The 20,387-nt window shown below is 42.5% G+C and overlaps 1 protein-coding gene across 1 annotated transcript in view; it reads left to right on the top strand.

Moving 5' to 3' along the window:
• Positions 1-20,387, top strand: part of PTN (pleiotrophin) — an 89,016-nt gene that overhangs the window by 59,503 nt on the left and 9,126 nt on the right. The window contains exons 2-4 of the mRNA XM_033162274.1: positions 6,224-6,333; positions 11,015-11,188; positions 12,430-12,591. Of these exons, the coding sequence (XP_033018165.1) occupies positions 6,225-6,333; positions 11,015-11,188; positions 12,430-12,591 (445 nt within the window). The 5' untranslated portion in view covers position 6,224. The remainder of the gene's footprint in view (positions 1-6,223; positions 6,334-11,014; positions 11,189-12,429; positions 12,592-20,387) is intronic.

Genomic DNA, 20,387 nt, shown 5'->3' with positions numbered 1-20,387 from the left:
AGCATCTCCACCTCCATCCTTCAGCCCAGACCCTGCAAGTAGTGAGGTTACAGGGAACCAGGCACAGGGCCTTCTCGGTAGTGGCACCCGCCCTGGGAAATGCCCTCCCATCAGATGTCAAGGAAATAAACAACTCTCTGACTTTTAGAAGACATCTGAAGGCAACCCTGTTTAGGGAAGTTTTTATGTTTGGCGTTTTATAGCTTTTTATTATTATTATCATTATTATCTGTTGGACGGGGTATTAATAATAATAATAATAATAATAATAATAATAATAATAATAATAATCCATGTTAGGTGAATCCTCCTTAGGGAGATCAAGCTACATGTGTCTATATAGCCCAGGAAGGGGAAAACATTTGGCTCTTCAAATGTTTTGGATTCCAACTCCCATCAGCACCAGATAGCATGGCTCTAAGGATAATCAAAGTTGTAGTCCTTTTTTTTTTAGGGGGGGGGGGGTTGTTTGTAGGCTCCTCATCCCTGACCTAATCCATTATTGGACTCTGACTACCAGCATCTCTTCATGTTCTCAGACAGAGATATTTATAAGCACTTGCAACCTGATCCATACACACACACACACACACACGCAGTTTCTTTTCCCAAGGAGACTAGTTGACCAAAAACAAAAACAAAAAACCCAGGATGTCTTTTTGGCACAGCACACCATCCCCTTCTCTTCTCCGCAGCAAAAAAAAAAAGGATGGTTTGTTGCTGTGAAGTCATCTTGGGCTAGTGCAGGAGTTCTGTGAAATAATCTCTCTCCTTTGCGCAATATGTTACAACACTTAGGTAAATGATTCAAGGAGCTCACAAGCGGGAGGGCATCAAAGGGTAAGAAGAAACACTGTGGTAACCAAGCTAATTCTTCCTGGCATTAAGGTATTTACTCAAAAGCCTATCCCACTGGAAGTCATGTGGTGCATTTAAATGCGCATCTAGCTGCAGGTGCCATTCCCCTGCATCTCATGATTTTCAGTGGGATGCACATGACTGAGCATTTCAGTGCCAGGGAACATGCAACCCACTTGCCTTATCCAATAGGGCCAAATTTATTCTTCAGCAGCAGATTGCAAGAATAATGACCATGAACAGGTGTGTCAAGACGATCATGAGACTGGATACAGTGGAGGTTTGTGTGAATATGTTGCCTCTCTCCATGGTGTTATTTGCAGGGAATATCCACCTTTGTGGGAAATTCAGCAGAGGACTGCTCCCAAATGCAGGGCTATGCGAGGCTACCTTTTCGCTGCCAAACAATTGAAGAGCGGAACATAAGCCTTAGGGTCCAATATGGGATCGTCTCACCTTGAAATGAGATTTATCATAAGAGGCACGCCAGGCTTCACAGTCTAAAGTGGATATATTGGAAGGTGGCTGAACTTTCCTCAAGACTCCAGCCATTGACACCATTCATCCCCAGGTCTTGCATATATACGGAGTGAATAGAAGCAATCATTGGACTCTGTAATTGCCTCTCCCTGTTGTGGACAAAATCTGGATATTGTTGATGTGTGGGTGGGCTAAAATACTTTGATCTTTGTCCATTCTAGTCTGAAGTGACTTGCTCCATAAGCCCCTGGACTAATGTGTGAATCAGAACTTAGTTGGCTTCTAGCTTTGAACTTCCCAAACATTCCAATGCAAAGGTCATATTTTTTGAAAATAAAGGTAGAAAAAGTACACTTGAAAACAAGTATTTTGAAAGAGAAAAATATCAATGCCTGTTCTGAGAAAGAATGCATTTTAAAATATTTTTATTGAGCATTTAAATGTGATTTCCTGCAAACACACACACACACTTTTTCTTTTAATGCCACAAATAAATGAGTCGAAAGGTATGGAATGGACTAAAAGGTGCAGAAATGGGAAAATGCTATGGGCTGGAAGTAGAGTGATTCACCATTTCCCAGGTGGGACCACAAAATCTAGAAAGCATGGCATATAGGGGGAAACAGTCTTTCTGACCCAGTGGACCCAACGTACCATGGGGTACATTGGTGCCCACCGGTGCCACATTGGTGACCCCTCATGCAAGATTTGTCAAATGATGTTTGGGAAATGGAATGTACATAATGGATTCTTCTCCACAGATTACTATATTGTCATAATGGAGCTTTCCAGGGGTGCTGTTACCTCATCATGTCATGGCCAAACAATTAACTTTATTGCAATCAACATCTTCATTTGTATGTGTTAAAATATGTCCTCTATCGCCAAAGAAGTTAGCATTTTATTCTCCCCGATACTGGGCTTCCCTTCACAGTAGTGCACATCAATAGCAATTATGTGACTTTTCAGCGAGAAGGCAACCAACAGGAGACACTTAAAAGTGCCAAATGACATTTTCAAACACATTTCATGGTGAGAATTGCTTCTTCCCTTGTCGGATTAGAGACAGAGTCCTTTTCCTTTCTTTTCAATATGAACTTAAAGCCTTTGCTTTTGAAGACTGGAGGCTGGTTTATGTACTGCTTTTGCCTTGTGCTTAAATCAGAGTGATGAAAGTCAGTTCCCCCCATATCAGTCTGCATAAAATTTATTTGGGAGCGCACTGTCCTCCAGTTGCTCCCATCTCCATAGGGTGGGCAGTTGGAGGGTAGGTAGAGAAGAGATGGGGCAGCTGTGGCTCTCCAGATGTTGTCAGAGTACTCCGCCCATCAGTCCCAGCAGGCAAGGCCAATGGAAAGGGATGATGGGAGTTGTAGTACAGCAACATCTGGAGAACTGCAGGCTATGCATTCCTGGGGCAGAGGACTGTTTCTTTGTGCGATTTCTAAATTCGAATCTATATATATACAGGTGAAATTTGAAAAATTAGAATATCGCGGGAAGGTTCATTTCTTTCAGTAATTCAACTTAATAGGTGAAACCAATATATGAGATGGACTCATGACATGCAAAGCGAGATATGTCAAGCCTTTATTTGTTATAATTGTGATGATTATGGCGTACAGCTGATGAGAACCCCAAATTAACAATTTCAACTTTGGGGTTTTCATCGGCTGTACGCCATAATCATCACAATTATAACAAATAAAGGCTTGACATATCTCGCTTTGCATGTCATGAGTCTCATATATTACACTCCAGTAGCTAATGAAAATGATTGCTTACATAAATGGACTTTTCCACAATATTCTAATTTTTCGAGTTTTACCTTTATATTAGTATATGTAAATTGCATTCAAATCTCTGCTGTCTTCTGTTCTTTCTTTCGATGATGGATTCCCTCTTTTCTGTCGGTGCTTCAGGGGCCACCCTACACGGCAGAGAATTAAGGGAGTGCTCTCTCTTTTAAATGAAAGGTTTTATTCTTATTATTAAAGCTTTAAAAGAAAAGAAAAATAACAATGTACAAAAGTTAACATAAAAACTGAAAAAAGAGAAAATAAAGAAAAAAGAAGAAATGAAAAGAAAAAGATTTCTTTTTTTAAATAATTTATTAGTTTTTACATTTTTATCATATTGCAACATATCAGATCATCAAAATCAACAACATACACTCCCACAATTTCCCCCCTCCCTCCTGACTACCCTTAACTTTCTCTTCTGCCCCCCCCATTGATTCCCCCTGCTTGCTTTCAAATATCTTCATATGGTATCTCTATATTAATTGTTTACTCAAACACTTACAATTTTTTTCTTATTTTTTCTTTGAAAAGAAAAAAAGATTTCTGATTCTCAGAAATCAGCTGCAGCGTTCATAAACGTATGCAAAAGACTGCCCGTTTTATCATGCATTCTTTAACTTGTTCCTCTTCCATTTCAAATTTCAGCCAGTGTTTATACATTTTTTGATATAACATGTTCGAAATCTCAAAATCCATCTTACTTTGTTCCATTCCCCATCTTTTAATCCAACTTAAATCTCTCTACTAGTTGTAAATAAGAAAACCACTGAAACTCATGACCTCCCATTACCGTGTTTCCCCCCAAATAAGACACTGTCTTATATATATATTTCCCCCCCCCTCAAGAAAACACACTATGGCTTATTTTCGGGGGATGTCTTATTTTAACCGCTCTGCATTGGTACGCTGCATAGGCTGTCTTAAGGGAGGCACCGCATCACTATGTCTTATTTTCGGGGTATGGCTTATATTGCGCAAATGCATAGAAATCCTGCTATGGCTTATTTTATGAGTATGTCTTATTTTCGGGGAAACGTGGTAATTGTTCCATTTATTTATTTATTTTCATCATCTCCTTGATGCAACTCTAATAACTCTTGTTAGGCTGATCATTTCTCTTTTCCTGCCACCATTTTCTTTTCTATAGAAATCTGTTGGGGAGTGCTAAGCACTCTCAAGGCTTCCTCAACCTGGTGCCCTCTGGGTCTTGTTGGACTTATCCCTGACTATTGCTTCCTTTGGTTGCTGGGTATGTAGGAACTGGGCAGTTAATAGCACGAAGGCAGCAGCAAATTGGGAAAGGCTAAACTTATCTTTTGACCAGTGGAATTAAAGGCATATTGGAGAAGTGGGGACTATCAGTGGCAAAACAGCATTAGAGAAAAGGATGGAGAAGTTTATATCTCAACCTGCCCCCTTAACTCTACACTAGCTGACCAAGCTGGTGCCCTCTAGATGTTTAAGACTACAAGTCCCATCATGCCCAGGCAGCACACGTCTACTCAGAGGAAAGTCCTATTGAGTTCAGTGTGACTTATTACCAGAAATGTGGGTTTTGCATTGCAACCTGACAATGTGGTCTGCCACAGCAAAAGTCGGAGAAGGGGGAACTGCAGCAACAGAAATGCTGTGGAATCCAGATGCCATGGTTAGCAGAAAAGCTTATAACGGAATAGCACGCGGCTGTTTCAACACAAACAGCTAAAAATGCCTTCGAGCTTCTCATAGGTTAATGCTGTTTAGGCAGAACAGAATGCAAAAGAGACACATTTTTAAATCAAATGCACCTTCTTTTTAAGAAATTCAGGGCTTTTTTCTTCCCTATTTGCAAATGCACTTTTCTTGCTACATACACAGGACCATGATCTAGAATCACCTTATACTTTACTCTTAGATTATTGCTTTGGGGTTTTTTGCTGGTATTATAAACTGCTGTTTATTACTGATATATTATCATTGTATTTTAAAAGCTTTTTAAAAACTGTTTTGCTTAGGACTCAGTTTAAATTACTTAGCTTGTTCATAACAGTGTCCATAAATGCTGGAAAAAATGGCACCCACTTCTAGTGATTTGGGGGGGGGGGCGGTTGTTGCGAACCTCTTCATATTGTTTTGAAGCTGCTATAAAGTGGGGGGGGGAAGTATGCCAGAAGTTAGGCAGGGTCAATTCTTTGACAATTCTTATATTCTTGGCAAAACCAGCATATTTGATGCAGCGAAACTTATCATTCTTTTCCTCTCCTTAATACACACACAACAACCACCTCACAGTGTTTCAACATTCTTCAGTGGGGCTGTACAACCAATTTGTCTGAATCCCAAACTGAACTGCACTGGGGCTTTTTTTTTAAAAAAAAATTTGTGCTGAATCTGGATTGGGCTGAGGCAGTGACAGGTTACTATGGAGAGTCTTGAGTGGACCCAAATCAAATTGTAGCCATTTATGTCAATCCATAATGGGGAGAAAAACCACATACCCTCCAAGTGTCCCTATTTTCCAGGGACAGCCCCAGAATTAAGAAAGCCACAGGTGCCAGCTCCTAGGGGCTGAGGTGTGTCTTCAGCCCTCTCAATAAATTTTATCGGGGGGCTCAGCACCCCCAATATCGAGGGGGCTGAGGGTGGAGCTGAGAGCGGCACAGCGTCAGTGACAAACTTCTCCGGCGCATGAGAGAGGAGGAGCTGTGGCCATTGAATCTGCACAGCATTGGGCTCCATGCTCAACCTCCTGCCCACAATGTTGTGCTTCTCCTGCCACTGGTGCCACTGGTGCAAGGCCTGCTAGGCCGCTGCTGCTGCCACCGCAAGGCGTGTCAGGCTGCTGCCGCCACTGCAAGGCCTCCCAGGTCACTAGAAGAACCTTCGACTTTATATCAAATCTGGGGGACATTTCTTGGAGCTCATCTTCTAGCTTCCTAATAACATCCTTGATCTCCTTGCACGTAATGTGCTTTATTCCATTAGCAGTACACTATGAGTACAAACAGGGGTTTATATAGTCGCTCTGGAGCATCTTACCTATATATTGCCTACATATACCATATATTGCCTTCTGATATGTTACCCTGCCTCTTAATTCCCAGAATGCAGAAACGGCAAGAACAGAGTCGTGTATTTACAGCTGTCCTCTTCGCGTTTATTTTCCTGCTAGCAGCTGTGAGCACTACCGAGGCAGGGAAAAAAGAAAAGCCAGGTAAGGATGCTATTGCTTATTACTAGTAATTTTGAAAGGTGGGGAAGTTTTCACTTTCCTTGTCTTTTTTTTATATACATGTGTTGGTATACAAAGTGTTTTCTCCACCCTCCATTTTTCTCTAGCTTGACTAGTCGGGAAAATGTTGGGAGGAAGAATTCAACATCTTGCTATGTTGGTCGTCCCATCATCACAAGCATTTCAGCTTGCCAGATGGAATGTTATGCTTTCCCCCCACATCCTGTTCTGGGGTTCTCCTGTTTCCCCCCCCCAGCCAGTTTTAGGGGGCACAAGGGGAAGAAGAATGTCCTACTGCAGAAGTCTGTGTGCAAGCTTCCTCTGATTTCACTCAGGTGAATCCTGCCCATTGTAATTAACACCACCACTTTTTTTATCAGTCAACTAAAACACTTTGTAGGTAAATCACTACATCACAGGCATGGAGATGATAAATGGACAGCAATTGTGGTCTAGGGCTCGAGTGCTGGACTGCCACCCCGCTCCTATGTATGAAGAAAATATGGACAAATCTGTCCATTTCATTTCTCCAAGTTTCTCATTTTCCCAATCTTAAATTAAGATAATAATAATAATAATAATACTCTCCGATCTGGCTGGGTTTCCCCAGCCACTCTGGGCAGCTTACAACATACCTAAAAACATCATCAAAACATCAAGCATTAAAAACCTCCTGATACAGGGCTGCCTTCAGATGTCTTCTAAAAGTTCTATAGTTCTTTATCTACTTGACATCAGAAGGAAGGGTGTTCCACAGGGAGGGCACCGCTACTGAGAACTATTTCTGCAACCATTTGCGGTTTTCTTTTATATATAGATAAAATCTATATATATAAAACAGTGTTCTTGAAGCTACTAACATGAGTTTGGCCAAACTGCGAGAGGCAGTGAAGGATAGGCGTGCCTGGCGTACTCTGGTCCATGGGGTCACGAAGAGTCGGACACGACTGAACGACTGAACAACAACAAAATCTTTATGAATGTTTGTTGGCATTTTGGCCCAAATTTCCTCAAATAAGCCTGTGATCAAACTTCAGCTACACTGGGGGAAGCCTTTCCATAGGGTTTGCATGGCATTTTCGGGACCGCCATCGCAGCAACCCAGGCACCAGGATCTAGGATCCATAGGACATGCAGTTTCCCATGCATCCTGAAGATCTTACTTGGATATCAAGGTCCACTGGAACTGCAGCTGCCATGAAACCTTTTGCTTGAAATTCTGCTGAATGTATAATCAAAGTTCTGATAGTGAGGCATCCCCATTGTGAGGCCTTGCTAGCACCAGGGTTTTGCTTCGTTTTTAAGTGTGGGGCTCATAGGAAATAGGAGTGGTGAGACCTTGAGGAGTGGTCGCCCTCTGATGACATCACCAGGAATGCCATTTCTCCTTAGCTCAGAATGGAGACCACCTTAATTCATGCCTGGATTGAAATGAGCTCAAATTAACTCACTTTGGCTGAGCCCACTGCAAATCAAGTCACATATCATAGTAGTGGCTATCATTTGGTCCTATCGGATCTTCAACAATAATATCTTGGGACATGTTCAGCTTACTCACATTAGAAGAAAATGGCTTAATACGATTGGATACCCGCATGTCCGTGCTAAGCACTTTATATGGGGTACCCAATTCGGACTCGTTAAGTTCTCTCATTTTATCCCAGGCTGACGAAGTAGCTATATTTGCCTCGGAGGGAAGTTGTATGGGAGATGGGACTGAAGGGAAACTTTTCACCTCCGGCTTGTTGACAAGTGGGTTCATCTCTGCAGCTACCTGCCGGCAGAGAGGGGCAGATGGTTTTCCAACCCACAACTCTAGCTCATGATGGTATAGACGGGGGGCAGAGTTTGAAGCACAATCAAGCAGGTTTTGCTTGAGTGGCTCCATCTTTTCCTTTGTCAGGGTTATCAAACAAGAGCGCAGGGTGTCAAGTTTGTGGAGTATTTCACTCTGGGCTTCTTGAGGGAGAACTTGGTAGGAGTATAATAAGTTGTTTTCAAAACTATCAAGGTCATTTCCTTGATTTGTCGCATGCGTAAGCCCATGGGAGTCCGTCTTTTGGTGGTCTTTGGTAGTCAGGTTGGTCGGGTGATTAAAGTTTCCATCTGAGGAGATTAAATCAATTAGGGCAAGTTGATCAGTCTTATGTTGAGGGATTTTTGAAAAAGTTACAAAATGAGGAAAAAGAGGTGTTGGAGGCACCTCATTTTTAAAATGTCTTGATATTCTTACGCCGCTTATCTTCAGACGATCTCTGCATTTGTACACTGTTTTTGCCAATCTCCAGTCTCGAAATGAGACCACTGCCCTAGCACGAATGCCGTCAAAGTGTAGATATTCGACATAAGCTAGGTCAGTAGGATTGATAAGAATACCTGGCATATAGGCCTTTAAAAAGTCCCATAAGTGGGCTTTACGCTCCTCTTGTCGTTGAAATCCTGGGGGCTTAGGGTATCTTGACAGAACAAGTTTGTCTTGAGACAATACCAATTTCCAGTTATTGTTTGGCGGAATTTTCTTCTTATGGGGTTTGGGTTCATCTGCAGATAAGACGTAGGCCCAAGGATCTTGAATCAGGGGATCTTGCTTGACATTTGGTGTGTATAGGTACACTTGGGAGTCCAGAGATTCCAATGCACGATCTGAGCAAGGGATTAGGGTATTCTTTTGCTTAGATAGCTTGGGTGGCTCCTTGACTGGAGGTATCGCCAAGTTCCCTCTGTTTGAGGGACTCTCAAGAAGTTTAAATAGCTTTTTGAAATTCATTTTTTTATATTTCATTGCCTTGGCGTTTTTAACATTTTTGCTCTTCTTTACATTGGTGAATCTCCTATCATTTGGTCATATTACCTATGCCAGGGGTCAGCAAACCTTTCCAGCAGGGGGCTGGTCCACTGTCCCTCAGACCTTGTGGGGGGCCGGACTATATTTTGAAAAAAAATATATGAACGAATTCCTATTCCCCACAAATAACCCAGAGATGCATTTTAAATAAAAGCACACATTCTACTCATGTAAAAACTCACTGATTTCCAGACTGTCTGTGGGCCGGATTTAGAAGGTGATTGGGCATGATCCGGCCCCTGGGCCTTAGTTTGCCTGCCCATGACCTATGCTATGGGATGAAAATGTCTTGTTTGGTTCTCAGGATTTTAGTAATTTCAAAAATATGCTGCATTAACCAGGATATGAAGGCTCCACCTAAGTCACTGGCAATAGTTTGTGGTAAACCCCAGTGACAAAAAAACACTTACTGATAATAAAGCTCTTGCCACAAAAGGGGCATTGATTTGTGAGAATGGAATCATTTCACAAAAGTGAGTGTAATAATCAATAACAGTTAAAATATACTTCTTGCCAGATTTTGTGCTTTGTAGCATTGGGCCAATAATATCTATTCCAATTTTAGTGAATGGTTCCCCAATAATCTCACTGGGCTGCAACAGGAAATGTTTATGATCTCCATCATATCCCACTCGTTGGCATACATCACAAGACCTGACATATAACTTAACATCTCTAAACACATCAGGACAATAAAATTCTCTACAACCTTTTCTAATGTACTCCTAAACCCCAAGTGTCCTGAAAAGGCAGCTTCGTGTGCCAGATGTAAAACAGTCTTTCTGTATGTCTGGGGTACTACCAATTGTCTTCTCGGCTCACACTCTGGGGCAGATTTCTTTGGAAGGAAAGCAACTCAGGCTTTTCAGGTTCTGTGCCTCATTCAAAAATTTCCTTGTGCCTCATTTGAAACCATACTGCGAATATTAGGGTTTTACTGGGCAGGCTCATCTACTCTTTCTTCCCCCCGGGGGCAGATTCAACTGATGCGAGAATGTCAAGTACTTTGTGCTCTGTTATGAAATACAAAGAAACCATTAACTTTTTTTTGACAAAGTGACTGGGGACTTGCTGAAGTGACAAGTTGCTGATGCTGTGTTTCATTGTAAATGGCAATGGAGGAATTGAATGCAGCAGAATCTGACATCCCTGGAGTCGTTGGCTTACAGCAAGGAAGAAATATAGCATCATATCTTCAAAACTGTCTGACTCAGGCAGGTCTTGGAATGGCTGCATGACTATGTGAGGGAGGGGAAAACTTTTGAGAAAGAATGGGTTGCTGAACCCCAAGATCAGTTAATTTTAGCAAAGAACTAGCTCTGATCTTACACAGTTTGATCATATATAAGTGGTTAAGCAGGGGGATCTCAGACTTGCCTCAAGGTTTGTATTAAGTAGAGTATAGCAAGGATGCAGTTACCCAGTGGCACAGCGTGGGGGCCACAGGGGTGGCTGCCCCAGGCACAAAATTGTGAGGGGTGCAAAATTTTGACACTCAGTGTTGCCTCAATACAGCTGCATGCTTCCGTCGCTAGGGTCTGTTGAAAACAACTTCTCCATGCAAACCAGGAAGTGATCCCTCTTTTCTTATCTCTGCTGCTATGATCGCTGGGTGACGCAAATGCCGTTAGGCAGTTGAATGCCTATGTGTACTCCATCCATTTCCCCCCCTCCACCTGGTGCAGCCATGGTTCCTGGTAACCCACGCTACACCACTGCAGTCACCTCCCGTCCCAAGCAGTCAGTCCACACGAGTTACTTTACATGCATCCTGCTCTTTATTTTCTTTTGAGTTGTGTTCCTTGTGGTTCTTTCCAGAGAAGAAGGTGAAAAAATCTGACTGTGGAGAATGGCAATGGAGCGTTTGTGTCCCTACTAGTGGAGACTGTGGACTAGGGACCCGTGAGGGCACCCGGACTGGAGTTGATTGTAAACAAACAATGAAGACGCAAAGGTGTAAGATCCCCTGCAACTGGAAGAAGCAATTTGGAGGTAATGTTTACAGGATTGAGATTAACCATTATGCTAAATATGAGTACATACTTTGAACCATTTGTTAGATTAGGCGTTGCCAACGTTTCTGAGCCAGAGGGCACCTTTGGAATTTTGAGGAAGTGCTGTGGGCTACCATGGGATGACATATCAGAAAAAGGAAGTTGTGGAGGCATCATAGGACAAAAGTGAGTTTTCAAGCTCCTTTCATCTCTCCAAAAGTTCAAAAAAGAATCAGAGTGATTTAATTTTTTTAAGATGGCCATGCCAGACTGAGTAGGTTAATTAGCTGATCAAAGTCTCTGGGAGAACAGGAAATTTTGAGCAACAGGAAGTCAGTTTGATGAGACAGTTAAATGATAAAGCAATGGTGAAAAGTAATTAGGAGCAACATTCTGTTCCCTTCATTTTCTGGAGATTTGAGCATATCACCCTACAAAATTAGGCATTTCTCTTCCATTAGGATTAAGATTTGTGGAGTGTTTGTTTTTCTGATGCAGGGTAAAAGGAAAACCTAGTGAAAATGCAATATTCCACAAGACAATTTTCTGTAGTAAAACATAAGTAAAGGCAGACAGGTGGGCAGAGAGATAATTCATTTGGTTTCATGATCATGTTGAAAAATTGTTGTCCGAAATCCCTGCTCGGAGTGCATGAGGAATTCACTTTTTGCATTTGTATGCGTGTGTGACTCAAGAAGTTCTGCAGCTCCCCAGACTAATGTGCAGAGTGAAACACAGTTACCCTTTGCGTTTTGCACTTCTCCAAATTCTGTAATGCAGATTTGGGCTTCAAAAAACCAAAGTCCCCTGGGAAGAGGGATTGATTGCTAAGCTCCTTTGGGAACTGTAGCTCCCGTGAGGGGAATATAGTTTTCCTAACAACTCTCAGAACCCTTAATGAACTATAGCTCCCAGAATTCTTTAGGGGGGAAGCCATGACTGTGGTATCATAGGAGTTTAAATGCATGGTGTGAATATGGCCTCTAGAGTGTGGCCCTAGAGTCCAGCAACATCTGGAGGGCTACAGGCTCTCCATCCCTGATATAAAAGAGGTTGGTCCTAGATGACCTAACATAAATATTAGCAAATGTAATTGGAACAAAAAAGCAATACCATTTTTGCCCTGTTTGGGAATGAAGCTACCCTACATACAAGGATGTTCAAGTAGCCATATTTTGTTCTTACCTTTCAACTGCTGATAATAAAATATTATGTGCTCACTTGTTTTTTTTTTTGCAGCGGAGTGTAAATACCAGTTCCAGGCATGGGGAGAGTGTGACCTAAACACTGCCTTGAAGACTCGAACTGGGAACCTCAAGCGAGCCCTACACAATGCAGACTGCCAGAAGACGGTCACCATCTCAAAGCCCTGTGGGAAGCTTACCAAACCCAAACCTCAAGGTAACACACATTCGAAAATCATTGATGTAGAGCCTTTCCCATCATTCCATCATTGCTCTCGGTCTCTTTCAACACTTGCCTTGGCAGGGAAGGGCCCTAGCTCAGTGGCTAGCAGTACAGATAGCCCTAGATCCAGTCCTCAGCATCTCTAGTTAAAAGGACAGGTAAGCAGTGGCACAGGCCTGTTTGAGAGCTGACTAGAATTTCACAGACTGTGTAAGCAGGAACAAAAGCCCAGACCACAAAAGGGAAATGGACCACCCAGTTTTACTGAGTGCAAAGCAATGAACATGCCCACAAATCCATCATGCAACCATTCAAAACAAACACCCACCAGCCTTCAGCCACAAGAGGGAATATAATTGCCATTCAAAGATGGCTCCCTGTAAGCTAAAACACACCTTCAGGAAAAAGTAGTCTTCAAGAGAAGACTTTTCTGATCAGTCCAGGCCAACGTTTCCCCAATGGAACAGACGGACAGCCCTGCACTGTGTTCTCCAGGGGCGATTGTCAATGCCTCATATTCAACTGGCAGAACTGGAGCTATTTGTGTCAGATGTTATTACTTGCTTAGTTTCCCCTCTCCCCCCTCCTACACCTCACACTTGCAAAAATTGGCTGATAACTTCATGGTACCCTTGCATGGTTTCATTAGCTACCACCCACAAAGCATTAAACCTCCATCAGATGTATTGGTAAGCATCGGTCTGAAAGAGGAAAGATGGAACCAAAAGATGGAATCAAGCCATCTCTTTACATTGGCATCTTCCTCTGCCATTTCTGTTTTCGATAGAATCCTTCATCATCCCTTGCTGCAGCTCCCATTGTGGCATCGCCCTCTAGCCAGGTTGAACAAAATACTACCAATGAAATGACCGGCTATGACATTCCTTTAGAATAGATCTTGACAATGCATCTCATATTGTCTGAAAGAAACTACTGATAAAGTAGATTTATAGGATTTATAGACAATTGACTGAAAGTAAGGTTTGCCACCATAAAACACTTAGAGGTTTTGTTACAATCAAGCGGTATATAATACATAAATAAATTAAGAAAGGGAACACCTCCTTTGGCTGTGGAGGATAGGGAGTGTTGCCTTAAAGAAAAAACTAAGCCATTTTGTCAAGGTCTAAGAAGAAAGGCAAGCCGGTGAAAAAAAGTTGTAGAAAGATTCTTTTTGTTTTGTAGGTCCCCCAAAAATGACCAATGTTCAGATAAGATAAATCTGTGTGCTTGGTTTACACTTGAGCTATATTTATGCTGCTCTTATAATAAGAAGGGCATTATCTGTCCTTCCCCTTCTTGTCTTTTAAATTAAAAAAACCTATTTATTCTGCCCTGGATCTTCTATAAACACTGAAGCAGTTCTAGTTTATGGTTTGGAATCCTCCCCTCCACCTCTTCCTTTCATTTGATTCCTTCTTCCTAAACCATGTCTACTTCCTTACCCTTCCTAGTGGTTGATTTTCGACTTTGACTCTGCAGCCAGGAACACGTTTCTGTTTGCACTTTAAATGTAATATACAATGCCAGGTAATGTTAGACACTTATTACTGTAATGGTGTTTATGATACTGCTGCTGCTGATGATGATGATGATGATGATGATCAGGATATTGGAATAATTTACCATGTAAGCCCCAGAACACAGAGATCTGCATTCTCAACCACAGGCATACCTGTGTCAATCCCAGATAAATAAGGTTGTGGTTTTTTTAAAAAGTTCTAATTAATTGGGTCTTTTAATGAACTCTGCAGCTGTAACAAGTGCTGTGTGCACAGGGGAAATGATAGCAGGAACTGAAGCTGTGAAATGTTCCACTGTGTCTAAGACAAGGAATTGTGTGCCCATCACAAAAGGTGCACTGCATGGATGCTTGTTTACTGGTTCAGAGTTCCTGCTGCCACCTGAAAAACAGGAGAGCCTAATCAAATATCACAGTTTTCTTTTGGTTTACTTGCTCTGGATAATGAGACGAATGCAGGATAGAAAACAAAGGAGGCAGGAGTCCTTTAAAGCTGTGTGTCTCAAACCTTTTACCTTCAGGGAAGACTTCATGCTGACGTTTTGTCTTTGTACTGCAGAAGATTTGAGTAAGAGTGGGGGAAGGAATCATCATGACTCCATGCGAAGTGAGAGTAGAAACTAGAAAATACCCACCACTGTTCTTTACCTGTACATTGAGACAACATAGTTCAGTTGGTAGAGCATGAGATTCTTAATCTCCGAGTTGTGGGTTCAAGACCCACCTTGGGCGAAAGATTCCTGCATAGCAGCGGTTTGGACTAGACGACCCTGGTGGTCCGTTCCAACTCTACAATTCTATGATTCTATATATATCCTGCTGGATTGGGCCAATGGTCCAACTAGTCCAGCATCCTGTTCTTGAAGTGGTCAACCAGATGCCTGTAGGAAGCCCATAAGCGGGACATGAGTACAATATTGCAATTTCCAGCAGCTGGCTTTAAGAGGCATGCTATCTCCGATAGAAAAGATATGGCATAGATATTGTGGCTAGTAGCCATTGATAGCTATATCCTCAATTAATTTGCCTAACCCTCCTTTAAAGCCATCCAAGTCGGTGTCCGTCATTCCATCCCGCGGGAGCGAAAGCCATAGTTGGACTATGTGCTATGTGAAGATCATTGATTCCTGTTCACTGTTGACATGTGAGCCACAAAAACGGAAAAAAGGAACATAGGTAGCTGTCTTCTACTGAGTTGGACTATTGATCCATCTAACTAACTCAGTATCATTTGCACTGATTACACCGACTAACTCTCTGGGGGTTTCTGACCAGTGACAACCCCAGCCGTACCTGGTGATGCTGGAGAGGGAATCTGGCATCTTCTGCATGCAAGACATTTGCTCTAGATAGAGAGGATAAGAAGATGTCTCAAGATGGTTTGGGAAATTCGCTCACCGGGGGAAGATGGTTTGAGCATTTTACACGGATCTTCGCTCGACTGCACTGGCTGCCAGTTAGTTTCCAGGCCCAATTCAAAGTGCTAGTTTTGACCTATAAAGACTTAAATGGCTCAGGAACACAATGCCTTAAGGACAACCTCTTTCCATAAGAACCCACCTGGACCCTGCAATCATCATCTAAGGCCCTTCTCCATGTACCTCCTCCATGAGTGGTCTAGAGGGTGTAAACACAATAATGAGCCTTTCCTTCAGTGGCTCCCTATCTGTGGAATGCTCTCCCCAGGGAGGCTAACCTGGAGCCTTCATTATTTGTTTTTAGCTGCCAGGCAAAAGTTGTTTCTCTTTAACCAGACCTTTGGCTTTGACTGATTAACATTCTGTGTCCTTTTAAAGTGTTTGTGGGAGAGGGGTCATTGGTTCGTTTTTGTTCTTCCTTTTATTATATATTTTGTGTCCTCGTTCTTTTTATTTTTTTGTGTTGTGAACTGCCCTGTGATCTTCGGAAGAAGGGTATTATACCAATCTAATAAATAAAATTAAAAATTAAATAAATAAAACATCAGTTCCTTGCAATTATTATTGGTAGCTCGATTTTGAAGTCTGCATGACAATAGATTTATGGCAGCACAGTGGTGCAGAATTTGATATTATTGCCAATACTGCAAACAGTAGAATGGCAATTACCAGTATATTATGCAACACAAGGTGTTTTTATACAGATGTGGTGGCAGTAAAGTGTTGTTGTTGTTGTTGTTGTTTTTAAAAAGTTGAAATATAGCAATTAAGAGAATGTAATCATCTGGTCTGTTTGCTGTAAGAGAATGTGTTCCAGAAAGTCAGCAAGTGGTAGTTTCAGATCTATTAGTGTCTCACAAACATTGGAAAACAGTTGTGATGCAGCAAAGCAAGAAAGGTATCACTATTGTTAAATTAATAAGTACCACCTAAAATACAATTTTTTTACCTTGGATACAGTGTGTTAATGGGACTCTGCTCATGAGGTGTTTTATAACCACCGGTATAGGAGAGACCTTCCAGATATTCCACTGACACAAGCCATAAACACAGGGTGGGGACAGTGATGGGCTGCAGCCTTTCTGTATTACACATGGGTGTCCATGCAAGCACGTATACAGTCGTGTACAGAGAGTGGAAGGTGAATCCAGAGTCTCCACCCCCATCGTTCAGCCTGGACACTGAGGTCCAGCTCCAAGGGTCTTCTGGTGGTTCCCTCCCTGCGAGAAGTGAGGTTACAGGGAACCGGGCAGAGGGCCTTTACGGTAGTGGCGCCTGTCCTGTGAACGCCCCCCCGTCAGATGTCAAGGAAATAAACAACCACCTGACGGTTATAAGACATCCTTCTGGGGAACCTGCAATGCAGGAATCTCAGCTAAAGCATCAATTCTTAATTCATTAATTGCATTTATGGCTCGTCTTTCTTCCTTGGAATTCAAGGCAGAGTCCCCTGGTGGTCTCCCATCTCGGCAGTGACCAGACCTTGACCAACAATGCTGTGGCATGTTTCCTTTATTGTGGGCCTTGTGGGAGTTCTTTTCTGGTGACTGCTGCTTCCCAGAGATCCCCTTCTGTGGTTGCTCCTTGGCGCCTGATAAGAGTCCATCTGGACTGATGTGACTTGAAAGGCTTCTCCGTGGAAGTGGAGCAGCTGAATGGGCAACTCATCACACGTTGCCATGTCTCTGGTCCCAATTCCACCCCTAGGTGTCCCTCTTTTGTTGCAGCTTGTGTCAACCGGGTGTTGCTAATGCTGTGGCCTGCAGTGCCGCCTTCTGCCAGCAGGTGCTGCTGTTTCCTGACAAGTGTCTTTCCACCAGGGTTCCAAAAACCCAAATACAGTATGAAGCAGTCCACATTTAAACAAAGATGCTTGGTTTTTTAAAAAATAGAACCCACAAGCGTCAGCTCCCAAAGACAGGTAAACAGTCACAGGGAGAGAACCACTCGTCTTGATCATTTGCAGAGACTTGTTAATAGGAGTTTGGAGGCTGAGAGCACCTGAAACTTCCTCTTGTGAAGGGTGACCCTATGGGTATCTTGGCTGAATTGCCAAATCTATGAGAGAGCTTATCTAGTGGTCTTAAAAGGAGGAATATCTTTCTTTCTTTCTTTCTTTGAACTCTCCCAGGGAATCTTAGCAGAATGGGACTTCTCAACCACCCACAGCCATTCAGTTCAGCCCTGTAAAATGAGAGGAGCCAAGTTGCTCTGCGTTAAGTTTGCTCAGCTCAAACTCAGCCCAAGATTATCCAGATTTGCATAAAACATGTACAACTTACATGCATAAAATGTGCTAACGTATGTATTGATGCACATTCATTAATCATTGCTATGGTTCAATGCATTGAACCATAGTAGGCAAGGACTGTGACCAGGTTCTCGGGGAAACTTGCTAAATCTGCTGTTCAGAAGCTAACTGCTAATGGGCAGCTTCAAGTTCCCTGCTGTTTTTCCTTCCTAATACAGGATGAGTCCTTTAAAAGAGGCCCCGTGGATACAGAGTACACATATTCCACGGGGCCTCTTTTAAAAGACTCACCCTGTATTTACACTGAACACTGGACAGCACTTTTTCTAAAGGGGGGGGCACATTCAAAATAGAGGACTGACAGACCATCAAATGGAGGATTGACCTTTGTAAAGTAAGGCACAGGGCCATTTTGCTGTATAGGACTGCACTGTAAGAAGCACTGTTTCCAGTTTGTATTTTAGGAGAGCTATGCACATTACATCAGAGATGGCCAGTGATCTTTTTCTAGAAAAAGAGGTGCCGGAACTCACCATGAACGTCTTCCTTGTTCTCTTAGAATGGCAATGGCGCCCACCTGATGGGTGCCAGAACTGAGTTCCAGTGAGTTCCAGCTGAAAAAAAAGCCCTGGGGATGGCTAACCCATGTGCCACAGGCCATATCCCCCTGCCAACATTTTAAAGTGGCTCCTCAAACCCCCTCAGATTTGTCCTTCTTAAATCCAGTTTTCTGCTTGCTTCTCGTCCACACAGTCCTTGCTAGCTATTTCAGGCATTTTTAGGTGTCGAAGACACATTTGGTCCCCACATCTCTTATTACCTCTAGTAGGGACTGTTTTTTTTTTTTTTTTTTTTTTTTGCCTCAGGGAACTGTCACTGAAAGAAGTTCTAAGACTTTGGGAAATGAGGTTTTCCTCCCGTTTCTTAAGACCTTCTTGCAATGGGGGGGGGGGGCATCAGAAGAAGGCCTCAGGAAACCGGAATGGAGGGCAGCTGCTTTTAAAGATGAAAGAGCAGCAAACTGGTATTTAAGCTGTGAGTGTTGGTGTATAGTAATAATACTAGTTGCCATTGCAACTGCAATATTTTTTTTATTCCAAAGAAGAGGTACTTGTAAGGTTATCTGCCTCACATACCAAAACAACTTGACTGTCCTTGGGTTCTTTATAGCTTGATTTGAGGAGGGAGCACCATTTACTGTTTCTGTTCGGACAGCAAAATGTCTTAGAGCTTCCCTGGATACAGTTCAATATTCTATACTTCAGACATCCCAAGCTGAAAATATAAAAGCCAGCCTCAGCTTAACAATGAAGAGTTTGGCTGCTCTTTTCTTTTCTTTTCTTTTCTTTTCTTTTCTTTTCTTTTCTTTTCTTTTAGTTGGTTTATCTGATCCTTGAGGTTAAAGAGTTCCATCCCTTCAATATCCCTGTAAAAGCACCCAAATTATGATTTAGGTAACTGAAAGAAGAATTCAGGTCTCACGCTTAATTGCAGGGGGGAAACTCACCCAGGCAATCAGTTTAATACTCATTCATCAGTCCTATTAGAAAAACACAACCATAATAAGAAACGAGGCCCAGCATTTCCCTTCATGTGATATTATTGTGTTTCTAGATGCATCTTCATGATTGATTATTATGTCCCTCCGTCTTTAATGTTGCTCATTAGGTTGGCTCACAGGAGTGTGGTATATATTAGCATTACAGAAATCAAAAGAATAAGCCGCTGCTCACAGTAATTAGACAGAAAAGTGAGGGATTTTCTCAGCTGCAAAAGGTTTTCTTTTTTTTAAAAAAAGTATTATTATTATTTATTCAATTTGTGTCTTCTCCCAAAGGAGCCCAGGGTGGCAAATTCAGTGTCATTACAATCAGTTTAAAACATTCTAAAAAAAACATTAAAAACAACCACATTCTCTCAGCCAATTATTTCAGTGATGATTTCACGTAGACAACTTCTTTAATTCTGATTGGAAGTTTTTTTGGAGAATGGGGGAAACCAAAGGAGCGGCCAAGGACTTCCTGCTCAGCTCCATTGCCCATTGCCATGACGAATGAAGCACTTGTGAGACAGGGTTGGCCCACCCATGAGACAAAGTGAGGCAAACGCCTCAGGCAGCAGAATTCACAGGGGCAGTGAATCCTGATGCAGCTCTTTATTCCCCCTTTGTTCCTGATGTCAATCTTCACTTTCCCCCATCTTTCCTGGATGGGAAGAGGCACCATTTTGCGGTTCACCTCAGGTCAGGGATGTAGCAAGGGGGTGGGGGGCGGGCCGCCCCGTGTTCCATAATGGAGGGGGTGACAAATTATCAAGGAACAATTATCAAGGAACAATATGTCAAATGAGGTGGATGGTGGAGGTAGGATTCTGGAGTTTACCACTTCTGACAGTAGGAGGACTGGGGCCATATTCTGAATGCTCTCCCCATCTAAAAATTTCATTGCATGTTGTAAAGGATTCCTTCAGAGAGAAGCGTCATCTGCTTGACAAGTGCTCTTCAACCTTGGGTCCCCAAGTCCTGGTGGACCACACCTCCAAATATCCCCAGAAAGGGATGACAGCAATTGTGGTCTAACAACATATGGGGACCCACAGT

The sequence above is a fragment of the Lacerta agilis genome, chromosome 10, assembly GCF_009819535.1.
Source record: "Lacerta agilis isolate rLacAgi1 chromosome 10, rLacAgi1.pri, whole genome shotgun sequence".
Taxonomy (NCBI): Eukaryota; Metazoa; Chordata; class Lepidosauria; order Squamata; family Lacertidae; genus Lacerta; species Lacerta agilis.
This window is presented reverse-complemented; position numbering and strand designations above follow the sequence as displayed.